We start from the raw sequence: 18,265 nt of genomic DNA on the forward strand, positions 1-18,265 counted from the left end.
GACTAGGAGCTGGTATGAATCTATGTCATTCATTCTCCCATCCGAAGTGATTCAGACAGCATTTCTAAGTCAAGAAAGGCTCCATGATTTCTACTGGAGCAATAGAGGGAAAGCAATTATCTCACAGGAATTACAACGTAAAATTATATCAACTAGAGCAGTATTTTAACAGATATACAGTCACGCCTCGGTAATGCCTATGGATAACATAAAATATATCTCTTCCTCACTAATGGAGAAAAAAGAAACAAAAGCACATTATTTTTGACTTACATAAATTTCATTATTTTGCTGTTTAAACAAGCACATTTTTATGATATTTAAAAAGGTTCAAAGATCACTTCCATATTCAAATCTGTAAAAAATATTTTCGTTATGTTTATTATAAAAATATAAATGTTTCCACTACAAATCATTTTACATTAGTAAGAGGCCATCTACATTGTACAACATAGACTAAATGAGTAATGTTTTGAAAATGAAAATTTAAAGTACACACATATTGTCAATCATATCACATTTATACATGGCTTATTTGATACTTAGTACAGCTTAACATGGGCAAGTTACCAGAAATAAATATGTAAATCAAACTTAAGATACAATCAGATAATATAGTACCTGATATTATGAAGCAATTGTGGTTTCACGTTTACTGAAAGCCAACACAGTTTCTGTACAAAGAGATGGCCATAAGCATTCTAGTACCTCTACTCCACAGTTAAGAATCGTACACTGTTATGTTTACATATGTACAGGGTAAGGATTGTGAAAAGTAAATTTATAAGAAGTCAGATAGAAAAATAGTGAAAAATGAAGAGCAATATACTGCATATACAATTTCCACTTTCAAATGGAAACCACAGCCAAAATAAATGAAATAGATTAAACAATCCTCAACTTCTCCTAGTTCATGAAATACACAGATTTTGTGGAGTATGCACAGAATAGTACCTAAGAAAGTAAACGCTAGTCTGGAAAAAAATGAGATTGAAGCCAGATTCAGATCTCAATCTAACATTCCACAAAACAAAATGTTTGCTTAAAAAATGATTTTGAGCTGTTTCTAGCAGGCTTAAGTGAAATTTGTAATTAATTTCATAATCATATATATCTTTTTAAAAGGTTCATGCTCTTATACTCCCAATACATAATTCTAGTAGGATGATTTGATTATAAGAATATCAAAGACATTTGAGAAATAATTTTATATATGAAGGAATACAACATAAGCCTTATTACACTAAATTTACAACAGATTAGCACTTGTGAAATTTGATCTGTGATTATAAACTGTATAAGTGTTCCATTTTGCATAAGAACATAAAGGTTGCAGCATTGTTTTATCCCTTCTATTCTTGTGACATATGCATTTCTTATTCCAATAACATGATCATATCATAATTAGAAAGATTATAGATAGAGCTAAAATATTGCTCCACCATCTATTATGGCTAGATCTCCACCAGGTATATACTTCAAATATTACAGAGTATGCTCATATTTGACCTTTATGGAATAGCAAGTCCAAGTTTCTGCAAGAAGAGATCTCTCCAGATTTTGAGTCTTGTTGGACAACCAGCTGTTTTGAAGATTATATGTTCAATGTGTCAAGAAGTTCAGTGTTTCTAAGATATATACCAAAACTATAATAGGTGCATTTCACTGGAGACTCAAAGATAATAATACTTGCTATTGATGATGACAATGTTTAAATAATTTAGCAAAAGCTCAGTGATGCAGATGAGTAGTTTAGTAATCCTTATTCCCTATAATCAGCTCAACAAGTTTAAGCAAATGTATAAAGTGGTATTTCAAAACCAGTCAGCCAGTGATCTTTTTGATTCATGCATCAGCTTATAGGCAGCATATAGGCTACATTGCCAATTAATACAGCAACCTAAATAGTATCCCAATCCTTTCCAGTGTAGCATTCTCTACTCAGGAGCTCTAATATAGCTCTTTTACCAAAGGAGGGAGTTTATGGTCTCCTAAGCACCGGAGCAAGGCAGGTATGTCATTGAAAATCCATTACACACAAGTCGGTATATCACACTAAACTAGGAGCACGCAGTTTATAATAAATGGAGAGACAAAAGTGGGTGGAATAATTCAGACTGTGAGAGATTTGGTTAGTGTATGAATGAAGAAAGGGTTTTGTTTCTTTTTACATATAGATATAGATACATATGAGTGTATGATTCAAACAATCTGGAAAGAAACACAACATTTTCTGTGTCTAGTTTATCATGTTTTCTGCTGCTGACAATTTGAGAGAGCTTTTGGCCCTTGGCTGTCACAAATCCAAGTTAAATCATCAAGGCATAAATAGAAAACAATGAAAGACAATTCAAAAGAAAATAAATATGTACTTTTCTTCAAAATTAAAACACATTTTTACATGATAATACTTAGGAAGGCTACCAATCAAAAATGTGTAATACTTAAAACAACTACAAACTTCATTTCTATATGCTTTTTAACAGATAAAAGAGAATAATACAATGAAAATGTAGTAAATATGGCCGGATAATTTGAGGTATGAATTCCTCTATTTTGCTTGCTTTCAAAGAAACAAAATACCTGTTACAGATCTCTTCTGGGTATAAAAATATCACAAGTCTGTTCTCTTGTGGCTATTCAGAAGCACAGCCACCATGTTCATTGCGCTATTTCATCTGTTTTGCTTTTATGAGAGTCAGTTTATGATCAATGGCTCTAGGCTAGTTCTTTGTCATTTTGCGCTGAAGAATTCTGATTTAATCCATCAACTAATATAAAAAAGCAATTAAAAAACAAAATACACCCACCCACCCATCCACTAAACAACAGGGGAAAATAAGGAGTTTTTGAATTCCATTTTAAGGCATTTTACTCGTATCTGAGTGTCTTATTGGGCTTGGAATGTCCACCAGTATTTCCAGTGTTGTCATCAAGTCTGCAGAGCGATGCCACATTTTCCACTTTCTTCCAGAAATAGCACTTTACACTGGGACTGGACTATTCTTGGATTGTGTTTCTAGAACTTTAATACTACTGATGATCTTCTTCTGTGGCCCAACCACAGTGACACCGACCTTTTTCATGTCGCTGCTAAAAAGAGGAGAAAATTTCTGGTGAGAATCATGGCTTGCTGGACAGTATGTAAATAGGATATTTTCAATTAACAAAGCTTGTACAATTACAGGTCCCAATGCTCTAGGCATAATTTTCTGATTTTTGTAACATATATGTAATATTATATATCCTGATAACTCCACTGTTATCCTTGTGGAAGAATACAGGTTGTACGTTGAACATAGGAAGTGTGTTGAATAGTATTCCCCTCAAAATTCCTGTCCATCTGGAACTTCACCTTGTAAGGGCCAGCTTGGGGATTGACTTGACTGATAGATTGTGTTTAAAGTGACAGTGTATCAGTTTCTGCATTCAGTTATTTAGCAACTAACAGATTCTACTTCTTATCTCCTGAGGCACCCTTTCTAGGCCCCAGAGCTGCCAGTGGAAAAATATGACTACCCATTGAAGAGGTCCGGAGAAGGCAATGGCACCCCACTCCAGTCCTCTTGCCTGGAAAATCCCATGGACAGAGGAGCCTGGTGGGCTGCAGACCATGGGGTCACTAAGAGTCAGACACGACTGAGCGACTTCACTTTCACTTTTCACTTTCATGCACTGGAGAAGGAAATGACAACCCAGTGTTCTTGCCTGGAGAATCCCAGGGACGGGGGAGCCTGGTGGGCTGCCGTCTATTGGGTCGCACAGAGTCGGACACGACTGAAGTGACTTAGCAGCATCAGCATCAGCATTGAAGAGGTCAACAGTAAGCACTTGGTCTACAGTCCTAGGTATATGTAGCATCTGAACCAGGGCAAAGAAGAATGAAACCATCTCAAGCCCTCCAGACTAGATCAGATTCATGTTAGTTGAATACTTCATTCAACTCTAGCACCAGACGTGAAGCATCACCCACCTGAGCTCTACCCAAATTCATGACTCATTTCACTGTGTGTACAACAAAATCCTTGTTGTTTTAGCCTTTTAGTTTGGGGAAGTGTGTTGTTCAGCCATAGATCACTGAAATAATTTCTTTAAAGTATAAAGTTCTTTCAAATTACAAAAAAATGGCAAGGATATTTCTCTATCAAAATCATTAAATTTAAAATAGTTAATACTTGGAAAGCAGGAATTGAAATAAATATTATAAGAATACATGGAACTTCATTTGTGGAGGAGAGGGAAGACTTAGCTAGACATGTGCAAATAATTAATTAAACATTCTTGATTTAAGTAATTAGTTCATACAATCACCTCTTTCAGGTTTTGACTCAAATATCCCTCTCTCATGAGATTTCCCTGATGCTCCTACTTCATATTGTAAAACCTCTCTGCACTCATATCTGCACTTCTATTACTTTTCTTGTTTCATTTTCTTCCAAAGTATTTATCACCATCCAGCATATTGCCCTTTTTTTTTTTTTTTTGGTTTATTTATTTTTTTACTCTCTATCTTGTCTCACAAGAAAGTGAATTTCATGTGAACAAGGATTCTTGTGGGTTTTGTACTATGCTTATCAAACACACCGTAAACAATCACTCTCATTTAGCAAGGGCTCAATATGTGCTTACTAAAGAATAAATCAGTTGTCCAAAATGTATTTATTTCGGAAGTTGACAGAGGATTAAGTGTAACTTGGAGTGCTAAGCAAATTGAAAATGACAAGAAGAAAAAGCACACACAAGCAAATGCGCTCAAAGGTGGGGCTCCTTTATATTAAGCATTAAAGAAAGAATGAAAAATTGGGAATTTAACTACATAGAATTGTACCAAGTGATTTGTTAAAAAGTGAGCTCCCAAGCAATACAGGTGTGCAAGCAGACAATAGGCAACCACTTAAGAAGCAATTTACATGTTATTTAAGCATCTGCTGCATAAAATTAATCAAAGCTCAGTTGCATTCCTATTATCTAAGCTGGGAGTGAAATCACAATGCCCTACAGGTTACCCCTGAACCCTGCTGCCATTTAAGGGGCTAATAAATTCTCTAAGGACAGCCTGTGTTTTGCCTGAGGTCCTCTCTCCTCAGTCTTTAGCTACCTTGCTTCAACAGGAAGGCTAGTGGGGAGCTATGCTGACATCTAGCTTGCTGCCCTTTGTATAACTGTGGATAATGAAACCTTCATTTTGAGTGGTGGTGGTGATCAGTTGCTAAGTCATGTCCAATTCTTTTGGACTCCCTGGACTGAAGCAAGCCAGGCTTCCCTGTCCCTTCCCACACCTAGGTTATCTATGTTGAACCCTGCTTTTGAGAATGTGTGCTCTACAGGATTTTGATTCTTTTATAAAGATACCAGGGATCTATCTTTAAAATGAACAACAAACATTTCTCTACTCATCCTCAAACTATTACAAAGTCAGGTTATGAATCTAAGAGCCAGAAAACAGGACAGACATAAATATATGTGTATAAATCAATAGATTCTGTTTTTATATTTCTTCTCTCATCTTTCTTCCAATTCTCTCTCTCTCTCTCTCTCTCTCTCTATATATATATATATATATATATACATACATATTATACCTTGCTGATTTTTTTCTATGTCTCCCCTTTTCTGCCTTCTTTATAAGCTTAAAAACAAAAGGCAATCATGGGAAGATAGAAAAACTGCTCCAAGGTAATATACTAAATTTTCCTGAGGTCATCGATAAATTTCAGCATAATGAGGGAGTAGTACAAGCTATGATGCTTAACTCTGATTTTTTCTCTAGAACTGAACCACTGATTCTCTGGCCACTGGAAAAAATCAGATACTGCAAGTTCACACACCAATTTGGGACAAATCTGAAGGACCAGCCCAGCTTTAGGACTCTTGTTCCAACAAGAGTAGAACTGAGCCTTCTTCTTCAGTCCAATGCCTCCTCATCACTTCTTTATGAGTGTATGTCCCAAGGGTACATGAAGAAATCTGCATAAAACTGTTTCAGATTCAGCATCTGGGAACCCAGTGTAAGCAAGTTGATATGTAGTCTTGTTTCTATTTAATGCAAAGGATTATACTGGAAAAGAGAATTACAGGAAGCATCCCTGTAGGTTATGCCTTAGCTTGAGCTTTTATGTAGCCTCTTCTCTCTTCACCCCATCAAAATGTCTTCTACCTACCACCCTGCCATGACCAAAATCTCTCTAAACATCCAGCTGCTGCAGTCTCAGTAACACTCCCTGTATCCTTATCTCATTAGGACTACCCTATTGAGAAGAGCAGTGGAAAAGTTCAAGACTAAAGAGCAGTTGAAGACTGAGACCAGAGGTTAATAAGCTATCTGGTACTTCAAAGGCAAAAGGATAGGTGATGACACTTTGAAAATGGCATCCAAGGGTGCAGGGTAATGACATGCAGCAATTAATCTGCCTCATACTCATTCCACACCTTAATTCTCTTTCCAGTTTCTCTAATAACTCTTGCCCTTTCTTATTCTCTCTTCCCTCCTCACATTAACCTTCCTAAATCCATCCTAGGCTATGAAATAATATTTTTTAAAAATATGTTGACCAAATAAGACCACATGTTTAAAAACTTTTATTTGAAAATTAGGTAACTTGAGTACTTGGCATGTAAATGAAACCTCTAAACTAATTGGAATAAGCTAACATTTATTTGAGTATGAAACACTTTCCTGTGATTGATAGTTTAGATAGAAAAAGAAAACAAATTTAATGTCCTTTCTTAGGTAATAATCTGAAAGTCTTAGTCTAAAAGAAACTCTAAAGTTATTTGGTCAAGGGAATCATTTCTGAATTGAGTCTGGACAACACCAAGAAAATAAGGATTGGAAGGAATCAAATTCAAGCCATACACCTAAGACTGAAAAAGAAAGGATGAAATATAGAGTTAAATATTTTTATTGCATTGAAGATGAAAATGTTGCCTCACTATATTTCCCTAAATGATTAATGTATTAAATATTTTTAAATTCTTACATTTGTGATATAAACAAGGAAGGTGGCATATGAGATAGAGACTGCAGAGAACCAAGAAGTCAATGACACTTTTCAAGGAGTTTTAGGTCAATAGATGTTAATTCTATGTTGATCCTAAATTGAGAAGAAAGGACAGAAGAAAGCACTTTGAAATACAGAGAGATCTGAAACCAACTGGCTCAGTGTGAAGGGGAAAATATGAAAAAGCTGAGTATCCTGAAAAATCAGCTTTCATCTTGCATATAGACTCACAACTTGTTTAAATAATCATAACCACTAAGTGAAAATATCCCAGCCAGCCTAAAAAGAGCTTACTATCCAATGCTGTACCAGAGACAAACATATTCCTAAGGTAAAAGTATAACAAAGGCTGCCACTTCACCTTTTTAAACAAGTAGCATTTTGTCTACATTTGCAGATTAGAATATCTGACTATATTTAAATTGTGAGCTCACTGTTAATCATATTAACAAGGTTCTGCCTCATCCACTTCAGTATACCGTTTCATTATCTAAAAGCTCTGAATGTTGATACTTTATTGAGAATAAACATTTGTATAGCTTTGCCTTTGAAAATCTGGCAATGGTGCAGAAATTTTTAGCTTTGTGTTTGTTCTTTACTATGCTTCTGTGCTCTAAAGCAGGTGTCTTGTATATCACAACCCAAACTATTTACATTACTAGAATAAGAATTTCTAAAAATATTTAAATACATTAACATATCCTGGGGCTGTGTCTGATTAAAATAACTATCACAGAAACCCGAAGAACATTGTCAGTTGGGTCAGAAGTCTATTCAATAAATAATAACAAGAATGCTAGCACAGATTAAGTAGACGAGTGTGAGTTTATATTCTAAGAATAAATTCACCTCTTCAGTATAATATACCCTTTCTGTAGTTCCTTTTGTGATGTCTGTGTTTCTGACAAGGATGCTATACCATTAATGGTAAACTCCTTCACCTATTTGTTAGGTGCTTGTATCTCTTAATCACACTACATACTTTCTTTTGGCATCTAATCTATAGCTTTCCAGGGTGACTTTATTTAAATGATTGACAAGATGACAAAGTCCTTAGATGCTGAATAACATTTGAATATTCAAATATTGTATATGACTTACAGGAAGTTGAGGGCACTAAAGGATCTATTTAATGTAATAAAGATCAAAAGGTAGAAGAGTTTGACTCAAAGATGGATACAGTTTCCAAAGAGACTTTACAAGCTACAAAATTGTGGACAATTTTGATGCATCTGTTCCACACAAAAGCTCTTTCTTTGGAGCAATCCTTTATGTCACCCTCAGGAAAGAACGCCTAGAGCCAAGTTCATGCTATCTCACTCCACCTCCTTTGAAATGAAACGATTAGTTCATGGCAAACATGTCTTTGGAGAAGCCAGTCTATAAGCAGGACTGAGGCCTTCAGAACGTCTCTCCTGGGGACTTAGAAGAAAGGGAGTTGGACCCTGGTCAGTTGAATGACATACCAAGGTTGTGTGATCTAGGACTGAGAGAGTCATTTTCATCTATGTGCATGGGGATACAGAAAAAGTCACTGTATAGAACAGGAAAAATTACACAGTCTCACTAGAAAGTGAAGTCAACTGTCTCATTCACAGAGTGATGAAGAATATGGCTTCCAGTTTTTCACTTCCTATTTCCAGTTAGCAAACTTGGTGGATGAGTATGACTTTTATGGATTATTCACTGGGTTAATTTAATTCCTTGTAAACCCCTTCTCCTTAAGGCCATGGGTTTCTCATATCAAAGAAGTCCTATTACCAAAGGATCCCTATTGGACCACAAGATCCCTAAGATATATATTTGTGTGTGTACTCAATCCTGTCTGACTCTTGGCAGCCCCACAGACTATAGCCAGCCAGGCTCCTCTGCCCATGGAATTTTCCAGGCAAGAATACCAGAATGGGTTGTCATTTCCTACTGGCTTTTAACACATGAAATTATAAAATAAAAGTAATTAATATTTATCAATTGTGCATTTCTGTCTTTCCAAACTGATGATAAACCTTTTTAAGGAAAATTATGTCTTAAACTTGCTTACAACTTTATTTTCTACCATGAGGTCACTTAAGAATAGGTGATAGTATAATATAAGTTGTTTATTTAGTATCTTTGAGAACTACTTTTAGACTTTGGCATGTTTCTCGGTATATCAGATTATCCAACTAGTTCTCAAATGTCCATTTCCACAAAGGTTAGTGAAAGTGAAAGTGAAGTCGCTTAGTCGTGTCCGACTCTTTGCGACCCCGTGGACTGTAGCCTACCAGGCTCCTCTCTCCATGGGATTCTTCAGGCAAGAATACTGGAGTGGGTTGCCATTTCCTTCTCCAGGGGATCTTCCCAACCCAGGGATCGAACCCTGGTCTCCCGCATTGCAGGCGGATGCTTTAACAGGCTTTGTTAAAAAATAACAGAAAATCACAAATGCAAGGATATACAAGTCATCATGCTATATCTGCTTATGTTCTAAATTAGAGACTTGGGTCTGTTTGGGTGGGATGTGGGTGTATATCTGGTGGTTTATCTGAAGGTCACAGTTCAATGAAGATAGCTTTTGTGGGGACCAAGCGTGAGGGAGGAACACATATCAACACATCGATCTAGAAGGCGTCCTTGACAAAGAGACCCAGGATCCAGCTCAGTGGGTTCAGAAGAAAGTTAAGTACCTTAGAGATTCATTTACTCTTTAAATATATTAATTCAAGACATATATGTCCACTAGAAAGTTCAGAATCATTCAGTCAAAAACTTATTCTTACTCTGCAGAAATCTTGGCTATGGTGTCACAAGAACTGTACTCTACGCCTGTGAAGATTTCCTTGCACTGTGCTGTTCGGACACCATTAAGCCAGTCACCTGTTGTGCGGAAGGTAGTAATGTCGATGTTACTTTGGTCCAGGAGAAGGTTTGATGGCCTGTAAGAAAAGAAAATACCAAAGGGAGAAAGATCAGGAATCAGCAGAGTTGCTGTGTGTCAAAATTCAACACCAACATCAGCAGGAACCTCCAGACTTCATGTGGCGCTCCTGTTTATTTGTAAAATTTATCTGCCATGAAGCCTTCATCTGCTCAAGCTGGCAGCTTTGCAAGAACACTGTGTAATCATCTTGTCTCAGTGCTCCCCTTCTCTACTCATGACTGCTTTTTAAATTACTGAAACTTTGCCTGTGAAAAGCATAAATATATCCATACATACTTCTATAATTTAATTTGTTTATCCATTAGCAAAGATGGTGGTAATTTAGGCTGCAGTTATAGCTGACATGGCATTCTGAACACTCTGTTGTCTGCTTTGGTGGATGGATTTGTTTCCAATATTAAATTCTGCCTACTGAATGTTCATCTGCAGACATTGTACAGGTTGCTTTCTAAGGGAAAATTTGAACAATGTAGACTATATTTACATAAGGATGTAAAGTTGGCATGGATTTAATGTCACTATGTCATTAAAAATAAAAAATTAAAAAGAAATAGAACACACTAGATGAGTAACAATAAGTGAAAGTCTAACAACTAGGACAACACCAAATATAATACAATATAAATATATATATATATATACACACACACAAAGATAGATGATAGATAGACATTGTGACTGATTCTTATTGCACAATATAGTCAGCAATTAACAGAAATTTTTCAGTTCTATCACTCAGTCATGTCCGACTCTTTGTGACCCCATGGACTGCAGCACGACAGGCCTCCCTGTCCATTGCCATCGGAGCTTACTCAAACTCATGTCCATTGAGTCAGTGTTGCCATCCAAACATCTCATCCTCTCCTTCTCATCCTCTTGACCTTCTCCCCCCACCTTCAATCTTTCCCAGCACCAGGGTCTTTTCCAATTAGTCAGTTCTTTGCGTAAGGTGGCCAAAGTTTTGGAGTTTCAGCTTCAACATCAGTCCTTCCAATGAATATTCAGGACTGATTTCCTTTAAGATTGACTGGTTGGATCTCCTTGCAGTCCAAGGGACTCTTAAGAGTCTTCTCCAACACCACAATTCAAAAGCATCAGTTCTTTGGTGCTCAGCTTTCTTTATAGTTCAACTTTCACCGCCATACATGACTACTGGAAAAACCATAGCTTTGACTAGATGGACCTTTGTTGGTAAAGTAATGTCTCTGCTTTTTAATATGCCATCTAGTTGGTCATAGCTTTTCTTCCAAGGAGCAAGCGTCTTTTAATTTCATGGCGGCAGTCACCATCTGCAATGATTTTGGAGCCCAAAAAATAAAATCTGTCACTGTTTCTATTGTTTTCCCTTCTACCATGAAACGATGGGACTGGATGCCACGATCTTAGTTTTCTGGATGTTGAGTTTTAAGCCAACTTTTTCACTCTCCTCTTGCACTTTCATCAGGAGGCTCTTTAGTTATTCTTCAATTTCTGCCAGAAGGGTGGTGTCATCTGCATATCTGAGGTTATTGATATTTCTCCTGGCAATCTTGATTCTAGCTTGTGCTTCATCCAGCCTGGCAGTTCATGTGATGTACTCTGCATATAAGTTAAATAAGCAGGGTGACAATATACTGCCTTGACGTACTCTTTCCCGATTTGGAACCAGTCTGTTGTTCCATGTCCAGTTCTAACTGTTTCTTCTTGACCTGCGTACAGGTTTCTCAGATGGCATGTCAGGTGTCTGGTATTCCCATCTCTTGAAGAATTTTCCACAGTTTGCTGTGATCCACAGTCAAAGGCTTTGGTGTAGTCAATAAGGCAGAAGTAGATGTTTTCCTGGAACTCTCCTGCTTTTTCGATGATCCAGCAAATATTGGCAATTTGATCTCTGATTCCTCTGCCTTTTCTACATCCAGCTTGAACATCTGGAAGGTCACAGTTCACGTACTGTCGAAGCCTGGCTTAGAGAATTTGGACCATTACTTTGCTAGCATGTGAGATAAGTGCAATTGTGGGGTAGTTTGAACATTCTTTTGCATTGCCTTTTTTGGGGATTGGAATGAAAACTGACCTTTTCCAGTCCTGTGGCCACTGCTGAGTTTTCCAAATTTGCTGGCATATGGAGTGCAGCACTTGCACAGTATTGTCTTGGAGGATTTGAAATAGCTCAGCTGGAATTCTATCACATCCACTAGCTTTGTTCATAGTGATGCTTCCTAAGGCTCACTTGACTTCACATTACAGGATGTCTGGCTCTAGGTGAGTGATCACACCATCGTGGTGTCATCGTGGGTCATGAAGATCTTTTTTGTATAGTTCTTCTGTGTATTCTTGCCACCTCTTGTTAATATCTTCTGCTTCTATTAGGTCCATACCATAAGGACTGACATATAATTACAGATCTGACTACAGGTCTATGACAAACTACAAGATCTGGTGACTCAAAGAACAACAGGGATAAAAAAGAAATGGAGGAAACCATGTTTTCATCTCGGAGGATCCAAGAGAAGCATTCTATTGGTAAACTGCCTTTGGGTTGTTTTTTCAGCTTTCAGTGATCTCTTTAATTGTCCTGTGACTCATAAGATTGGGACTGGTTACCAGGTAGACACTTGACTGTCTTTCTCTTTATTCTTTCCTCTTAGTATGGGTGCTTGAGCAAATAGTAGTTATGAAGGCCTTTGCTTTGAGATGAACAATAATAATAGCCATAAGGATTATGTTGAACAATTATGAACACTAACAATATGCCAGAGACTATACTGGCATAGACTAAGCATAATACACAGATATGAAGGACTTTAATCTTTATGTTAGTTAGACACTGATGCTATGTCCCTATTTCTAGGCCACAGTACTGGAGTGGGTAGCCATTCCCTTCTCCAGGGGATCTTCCCAACCCAGGGATTGAACCCAGGTCTCCCACATTGCAGGTGGATTCTTTACCGTCTAAGCCACCAGGGCAGCCCAAGAATACTGGAGTAGGCAGCCTATCCCTTCTCCAGTGGAGCTTCCCAACCCAGGAATCAAACAGAGGTCTCCTGCATTGCAGGCAGATTCTTTACCAACTGAGCTATCAGGAAAGCCAAATTAAAGTTATGGAGTTTGTAGTTTGTTTTGCTGTGTTACAGTTTAGTTTTAACTAACCCTCACAGGTCATCTAAAAGAGAGAATGAGAAATTAAGCATTATTTTACAAAGTATTATCTTTCCTTTAGGAATATCTAGAACATCACAAAATATAAATATGGCATTTTATAAGTTATTCTCTTTTGGAACTTATGCATAAATAATTTTCTATGATTCTTTAAATTACTAATCTGAAAAATAATTCATTTTTTAAATCATTGAAATTTCTTGCTTGTGTTCTATTTTCCTAATAATTTGAGAAATTACAGAAATAGATACACAAGCCAGGTTCCAAAACATGCACAATATTCTTGGGTGGTTTTGCATGACCATCATGAATGAATAATCCTTGGTCACTGGCCAACACTGGATATAATATTATACCCATTGGATAAGACTTAGAATCAGTAAACAAAATTGATAGGTGTAGCATTAAATCAGGTGTGAGGAAATTTTCTAAGAAAAATGAAGTGAGACCTAGAAAGGATACAATAAAATATTGGACTATCTACAGGTATGCACGCACACTTACATACACTCACACCCTAAAGCTTGGATTTCTACAGTAGCTGAAGCACAGACTAATCTAATGTTGACTCTTGTTGACTCTTGGTCCCATGAATAGCAGTCCTTTTTTATTTATGAGCTTGTGGGTATGAAGAATCAAACCCCAGGACATTTATTCAGAATATTTACGAAGTGTGCCTAATAGCAAAATGCAGAATTTTTCTTTTTCAATTCAAATGGTTTGTATTTTTAAACTCAACAATATAGTCAGACTCAACAAGAATTTGGAAAAAATTAGTACAAACAAATTGAAATAAAACAGGACAGGCGGATTAGGGATTAGAGTGACCCCAACCGAGTCTTTCTGTTTATTACTTGGATCAAAGTATAAGGAAGACAAAGAATGACCTAATTTTAATACCAGTGACCTCAGAATAACCAGCCCTGCAAAGTATCATTTTTCCACTTCCAGGATTTCTCTGGGGAATTCAAATAAAAATTGGTTCTTTTCCTCCTCCGAGAGGACATCTGGAGAGTTTATCAATGGATAGGAATTTGTCTCTCACTGTGAAGAGCCTGTGATGTCTCTTCATGCGCACCAGGGGAATGTAGGCTTTTTGAGCAGCTGCAGGCATTGGCGTTTTTTTAGACCTAGCCCCAGACATTGGGTCTGAAGGGGAAATTTATAGGCTGGGTGATGTGCACTGTGAGCTCACACTTTTACTAGACAAATTAGATAGGTTTCAATCCGTGCAGCTGTAAACGATGTCCTGCTGAGTTCCACCTGATCTTTTACAGCTTTTCATAAATCAGTACCTACTGGCCGCAGACTGCAGTCATTAAAAAGAAATCATGGAAATTACATGTTTGCTCAGGGGAAGCAAAAAATAACTTTCCTCCCTTTCTTTCTGCCTCCTTGGATTTTGGTTTGTGAATTATTCTTTTGTGGATTTTCATACTGTTGCTTTAAAGAGGTATACATATATTTTCTTCCCACCAGCTCTTACTTTATATGTAAATGCCCATAACAGTTAGCACCAGATACTCGGGACAAATGTCAATAAGTAACTGTTAGTACCAGGAATATCTTCTTATAAGTATCTTATTTCAGTATTGCACCAGAATTCTAACTCTAAAATTGAATGTTAAGTTATCCTTTTATAATATAGAATGACTCTTTTGGGTTTACAAAGGGCTTTATTTTTTATGCATTAAAATAATGATTTATATGTATTTCTTGAATGAATAAGTAGATGCCCACTGAGTCTAGAAGTAAATATTAGTAATGTTGAAGATGTATTCTATCCCACTATAATTATGTGCTTTTTGTCTGTTGTTGTGAATAGTTTCAGGGACCATAAAGAGTAGTTTCTCAGCAGCAAAATGTTAATTATATCTGTATTTATTGATATTATTGCCTGAGAATGGTAATATACTTTTCAATTCCTTTTATAATTTATTGTCAACATTTTTATTTCAAAGAGTATCTTATTGTATCTCAGGGAAAAAATTGTGTATTTGCCAAATTTCTAAATGTGAATTTATGGTCATTTTCATCTTTTTATCCTTAATATTAGAAATTCCAAATAAGATTAAACAAATTTAACTTGTCATCAGTAACTAAAAATACTTTTGAGTACATATAGTTGCCAACAGGAGACTAGTACATAAATGACATATTAAGGAGGAGTAAAGTCATTGTGTTTATTTTAATTGTCTCTAGACCTTAAGGACAAAATCTTAGCAGTTATAGCTATTACATCTGGTTTAATTTCTCCCAATGGTACAATTACTTGCTTTGATTTTTAAGATTAAAAAAAAAGAGATCACCTGAGTAATTTGGAATATTTTCTTTCTTCTAAAATGTTCTTTATCATATTTGTTCAGTAAGAAAAGTCCCCCTGTCAGTTTCAGAATTGGAGGTCAAAGTCATTTTGAGAAATAGATTGTTTTTTGGTCCTTAGACTTCTATTAAACTATATAATATTTGTCAAAAAAAAGTAGACACTCTCTAAAATAAATATATTTTGTTCTTTTAGAGATCAGTAGCATTTGTTAATGTTAATTTAGTGCCATTAACAGGGAAAAATTACAAGTACTGCTTATTTTTGTTCTTATTTGCTCTGCAATTTAATGAAGATAAATCCCTACAAAGTTAGCAATTAGAATTAGCACAATAAAACAATATATTTTAAATAATTTCAATTAAATTAACTAAGTATAATTGACTCTTAAGAATCTTATTCTAGGTATTTAAAATATATCATTTAAGTCTTTAGACTATAAATTAGATTACCTTCATTTAGAACCTCATTCTAAAAATATTAGATGTATTATATCATTCTGTATGCCCAAAATTTATATTCTAAAAATTTATGATAGTATTGATGAATCCAATGACATAGAGTTTGAAAATTTTGTGAATTTAAAGAAAAAGTCATTTCTCGATTTCATGTTATATACATAAATATCCCCAAATAAAGGCATCTTCTGTCTGAATAGAAATGAATGAATGCATCTGTCATGTTTCTTTTAGTCTTTAAAAATTTTTAATTTATCTACATTTATAAAAGTAATACAATTAATTTATTTAAATCTAGGTGCTACATTTTATACATGTAAAATTAGTTGTTTATTATACAGTACATAAATATGGTATAATATATATTACATATATATATAAAATATAAAACTAATCTTCACTATAGTTTCTTTTAAAAATGTATTTTGCTTACTTTTTAACCTGTATAACAAAAACAAAGAGCTGACTCATTGGAAGAGACCCTGATGCTTGGAAAGACTGAGAGCAGAGGAGAAGGGGGTGACAGAGGATGAGACGGTTGGATGGCATCACCGACCCAATGGACATGAGTTGGAGAAAACTCCAGGAGATAGTGAAGGACAGCGAAGCCTGGTATGCTGCAGTCCATGGGGTTGCAAAGAATCAGACATGCCTTAGCAACTAAACAACAAATAAAAATATAGTATAAAGTGAGAGAAAATTTATCTTTCTAAGACCACTTTCTATTTATTTTTATAGCAGCAATTTCTACCAAGGATTCTTTAAGAAAGATTTTTCCGATTCTTAAAAAAGGAAGAGCTCTATTTTTACCCTTTTATACATGCGCATTATGACTATATTTTTCATTTTTTCTATATTTATCAAAAGCATTATTTTTGCATTGTATTTTCTTTTTCATATCCCAATTATAACTAAATCTCTTAAAATGTTGTACCTCATCCATCATCCTAAAAGAATCAAAACAACTATCTGAAAAAAACCTCAATGTCCTTCTCACTGTTTAGAGTGGCTCTTTGCCTTTGTTGTCTTTTTTTGCCTCATTCTTTTGCAGCTTTTGATAATACAATTCATCTATGTACTTTTGGAAAATTCCTTGAGCTGTAGTTTTTCTAATGGTTTAAGTTTCATTCCTAATTCCTATTCCTACCTACCACTTCATATATTCTGCTCTGATATTGGTACTGTTCTCCAAAGCTCTAGACAGAGACCATCTTCTTTCTGGATAGAAGTCTATGCAGTGGGTTAGTGTTCTGAGATAATAGCTAATGTTTCAAACACTTTTCCTTCTAGGATTGCCAGCTACTGGCTTGATTGGCTCTATAGTCCTCTTATAAGGAGTCTGAAATCTCCATAATCTACTGTGATACCTGGTTACGCACTGTAGAAGCATTCATTCATTTCAATCAGTTTCTTGGTTCTTACAGATTTTTGAGGTCTACACTAAGTGACGGAGGGATTTAGAGGCTTCAGAAACACCATTGACCACAGGTCAGCACAGGAGAAGCAAGGAGAAGCTCCCAGTCTGCGAGATTGGGAGGGAGGGGTCTCACTGTCAACCCATGCAGACAAACACCCTCCACTATTCACAGATTACAGTCTCCCTATGATCCTCGGGATATGAGAGCTTTAAGTAGAAATTATATTATTATGTAGAAGAATAAAGATGGATATACTTGGGATAAAAATCAGCATGACTAGATTGCGACTTGTACCTTCTAAATGTGTTTCTAATGGTTTTTTTTGAAAAAATTATCTTTGCAGAGAGAAGGCTTGAAATTGGATGCCTAGCTTTAGTCTCTCCCCCAGTTTGAGATGCAACTTTCCACGTTCTTGTGGGCCTCAGTCTCATTGTGTCCGAAAATCTCATCTTCCTCACAGCGCTGTTCATCCTTCTGTGCTTGGTATCCCGTTTAGTGATAGCACTGTCCGCAGAGTCCTCCTTGTTCACCTGCAAGTATTCTCTGCTACTTCATGTCACGCTGTATGGCTCACTACTCACCATGTCTCATAATGCTTCATTACAACTACTTGAATTCACACCTGTCTGATAAATTTTCTCTTCTTTACTCTAGCCTAGTCCTTCCCAAGACTACTGAAATCACCTCCTTACTCTGTATCATGCACTCTTCCTCTCCAGCTCTTCTAGGTATATTTGCAGAGAACTACTCCACAGGCAAAGTGCAGTCTGTCATTTAATTGTATTCAATGCCTCCTCTTTTCCTCATGGGCAAAAGTCCAGATTTCTAGAGATGACACGCAATCCTCCATTATCTGGTGAAATCATCTAGTGGCTCCTTCCTCATAATTCCTTTTCTAATCCTATATTATACCAGAAATAGATTATGCAGTGTAAATTGAAGTATTGTAAATTTCTGTGTGTCTTGATTTTCTGTACAGTGTTCTCCCAGCCTGGTATGATCTTATC

General features: G+C 36.1%; 1 protein-coding gene across 2 annotated transcripts in view; it reads right to left on the reverse strand.

Moving 5' to 3' along the window:
* Positions 1–354: 354 nt before the first annotated feature.
* Positions 355–18,265, reverse strand: part of EPHA3 (EPH receptor A3) — a 392,317-nt gene continuing 374,406 nt past the window's right edge. For both annotated transcript variants that reach the window (XM_070455042.1, XM_070455041.1), the window contains exons 16-17: positions 9,761–9,916; positions 355–3,093 (exon numbers count right to left, since the gene is read on the reverse strand). In XM_070455042.1, coding sequence (XP_070311143.1) covers positions 2,985–3,093; positions 9,761–9,916 — 265 coding nt within the window. In that variant the 3' untranslated portion in view covers positions 355–2,984. The remainder of the gene's footprint in view (positions 3,094–9,760; positions 9,917–18,265) is intronic.

This window comes from Odocoileus virginianus, chromosome 25 (assembly GCF_023699985.2).
Source record: "Odocoileus virginianus isolate 20LAN1187 ecotype Illinois chromosome 25, Ovbor_1.2, whole genome shotgun sequence".
Lineage (NCBI taxonomy): Eukaryota > Metazoa > Chordata > Mammalia > Artiodactyla > Cervidae > Odocoileus > Odocoileus virginianus.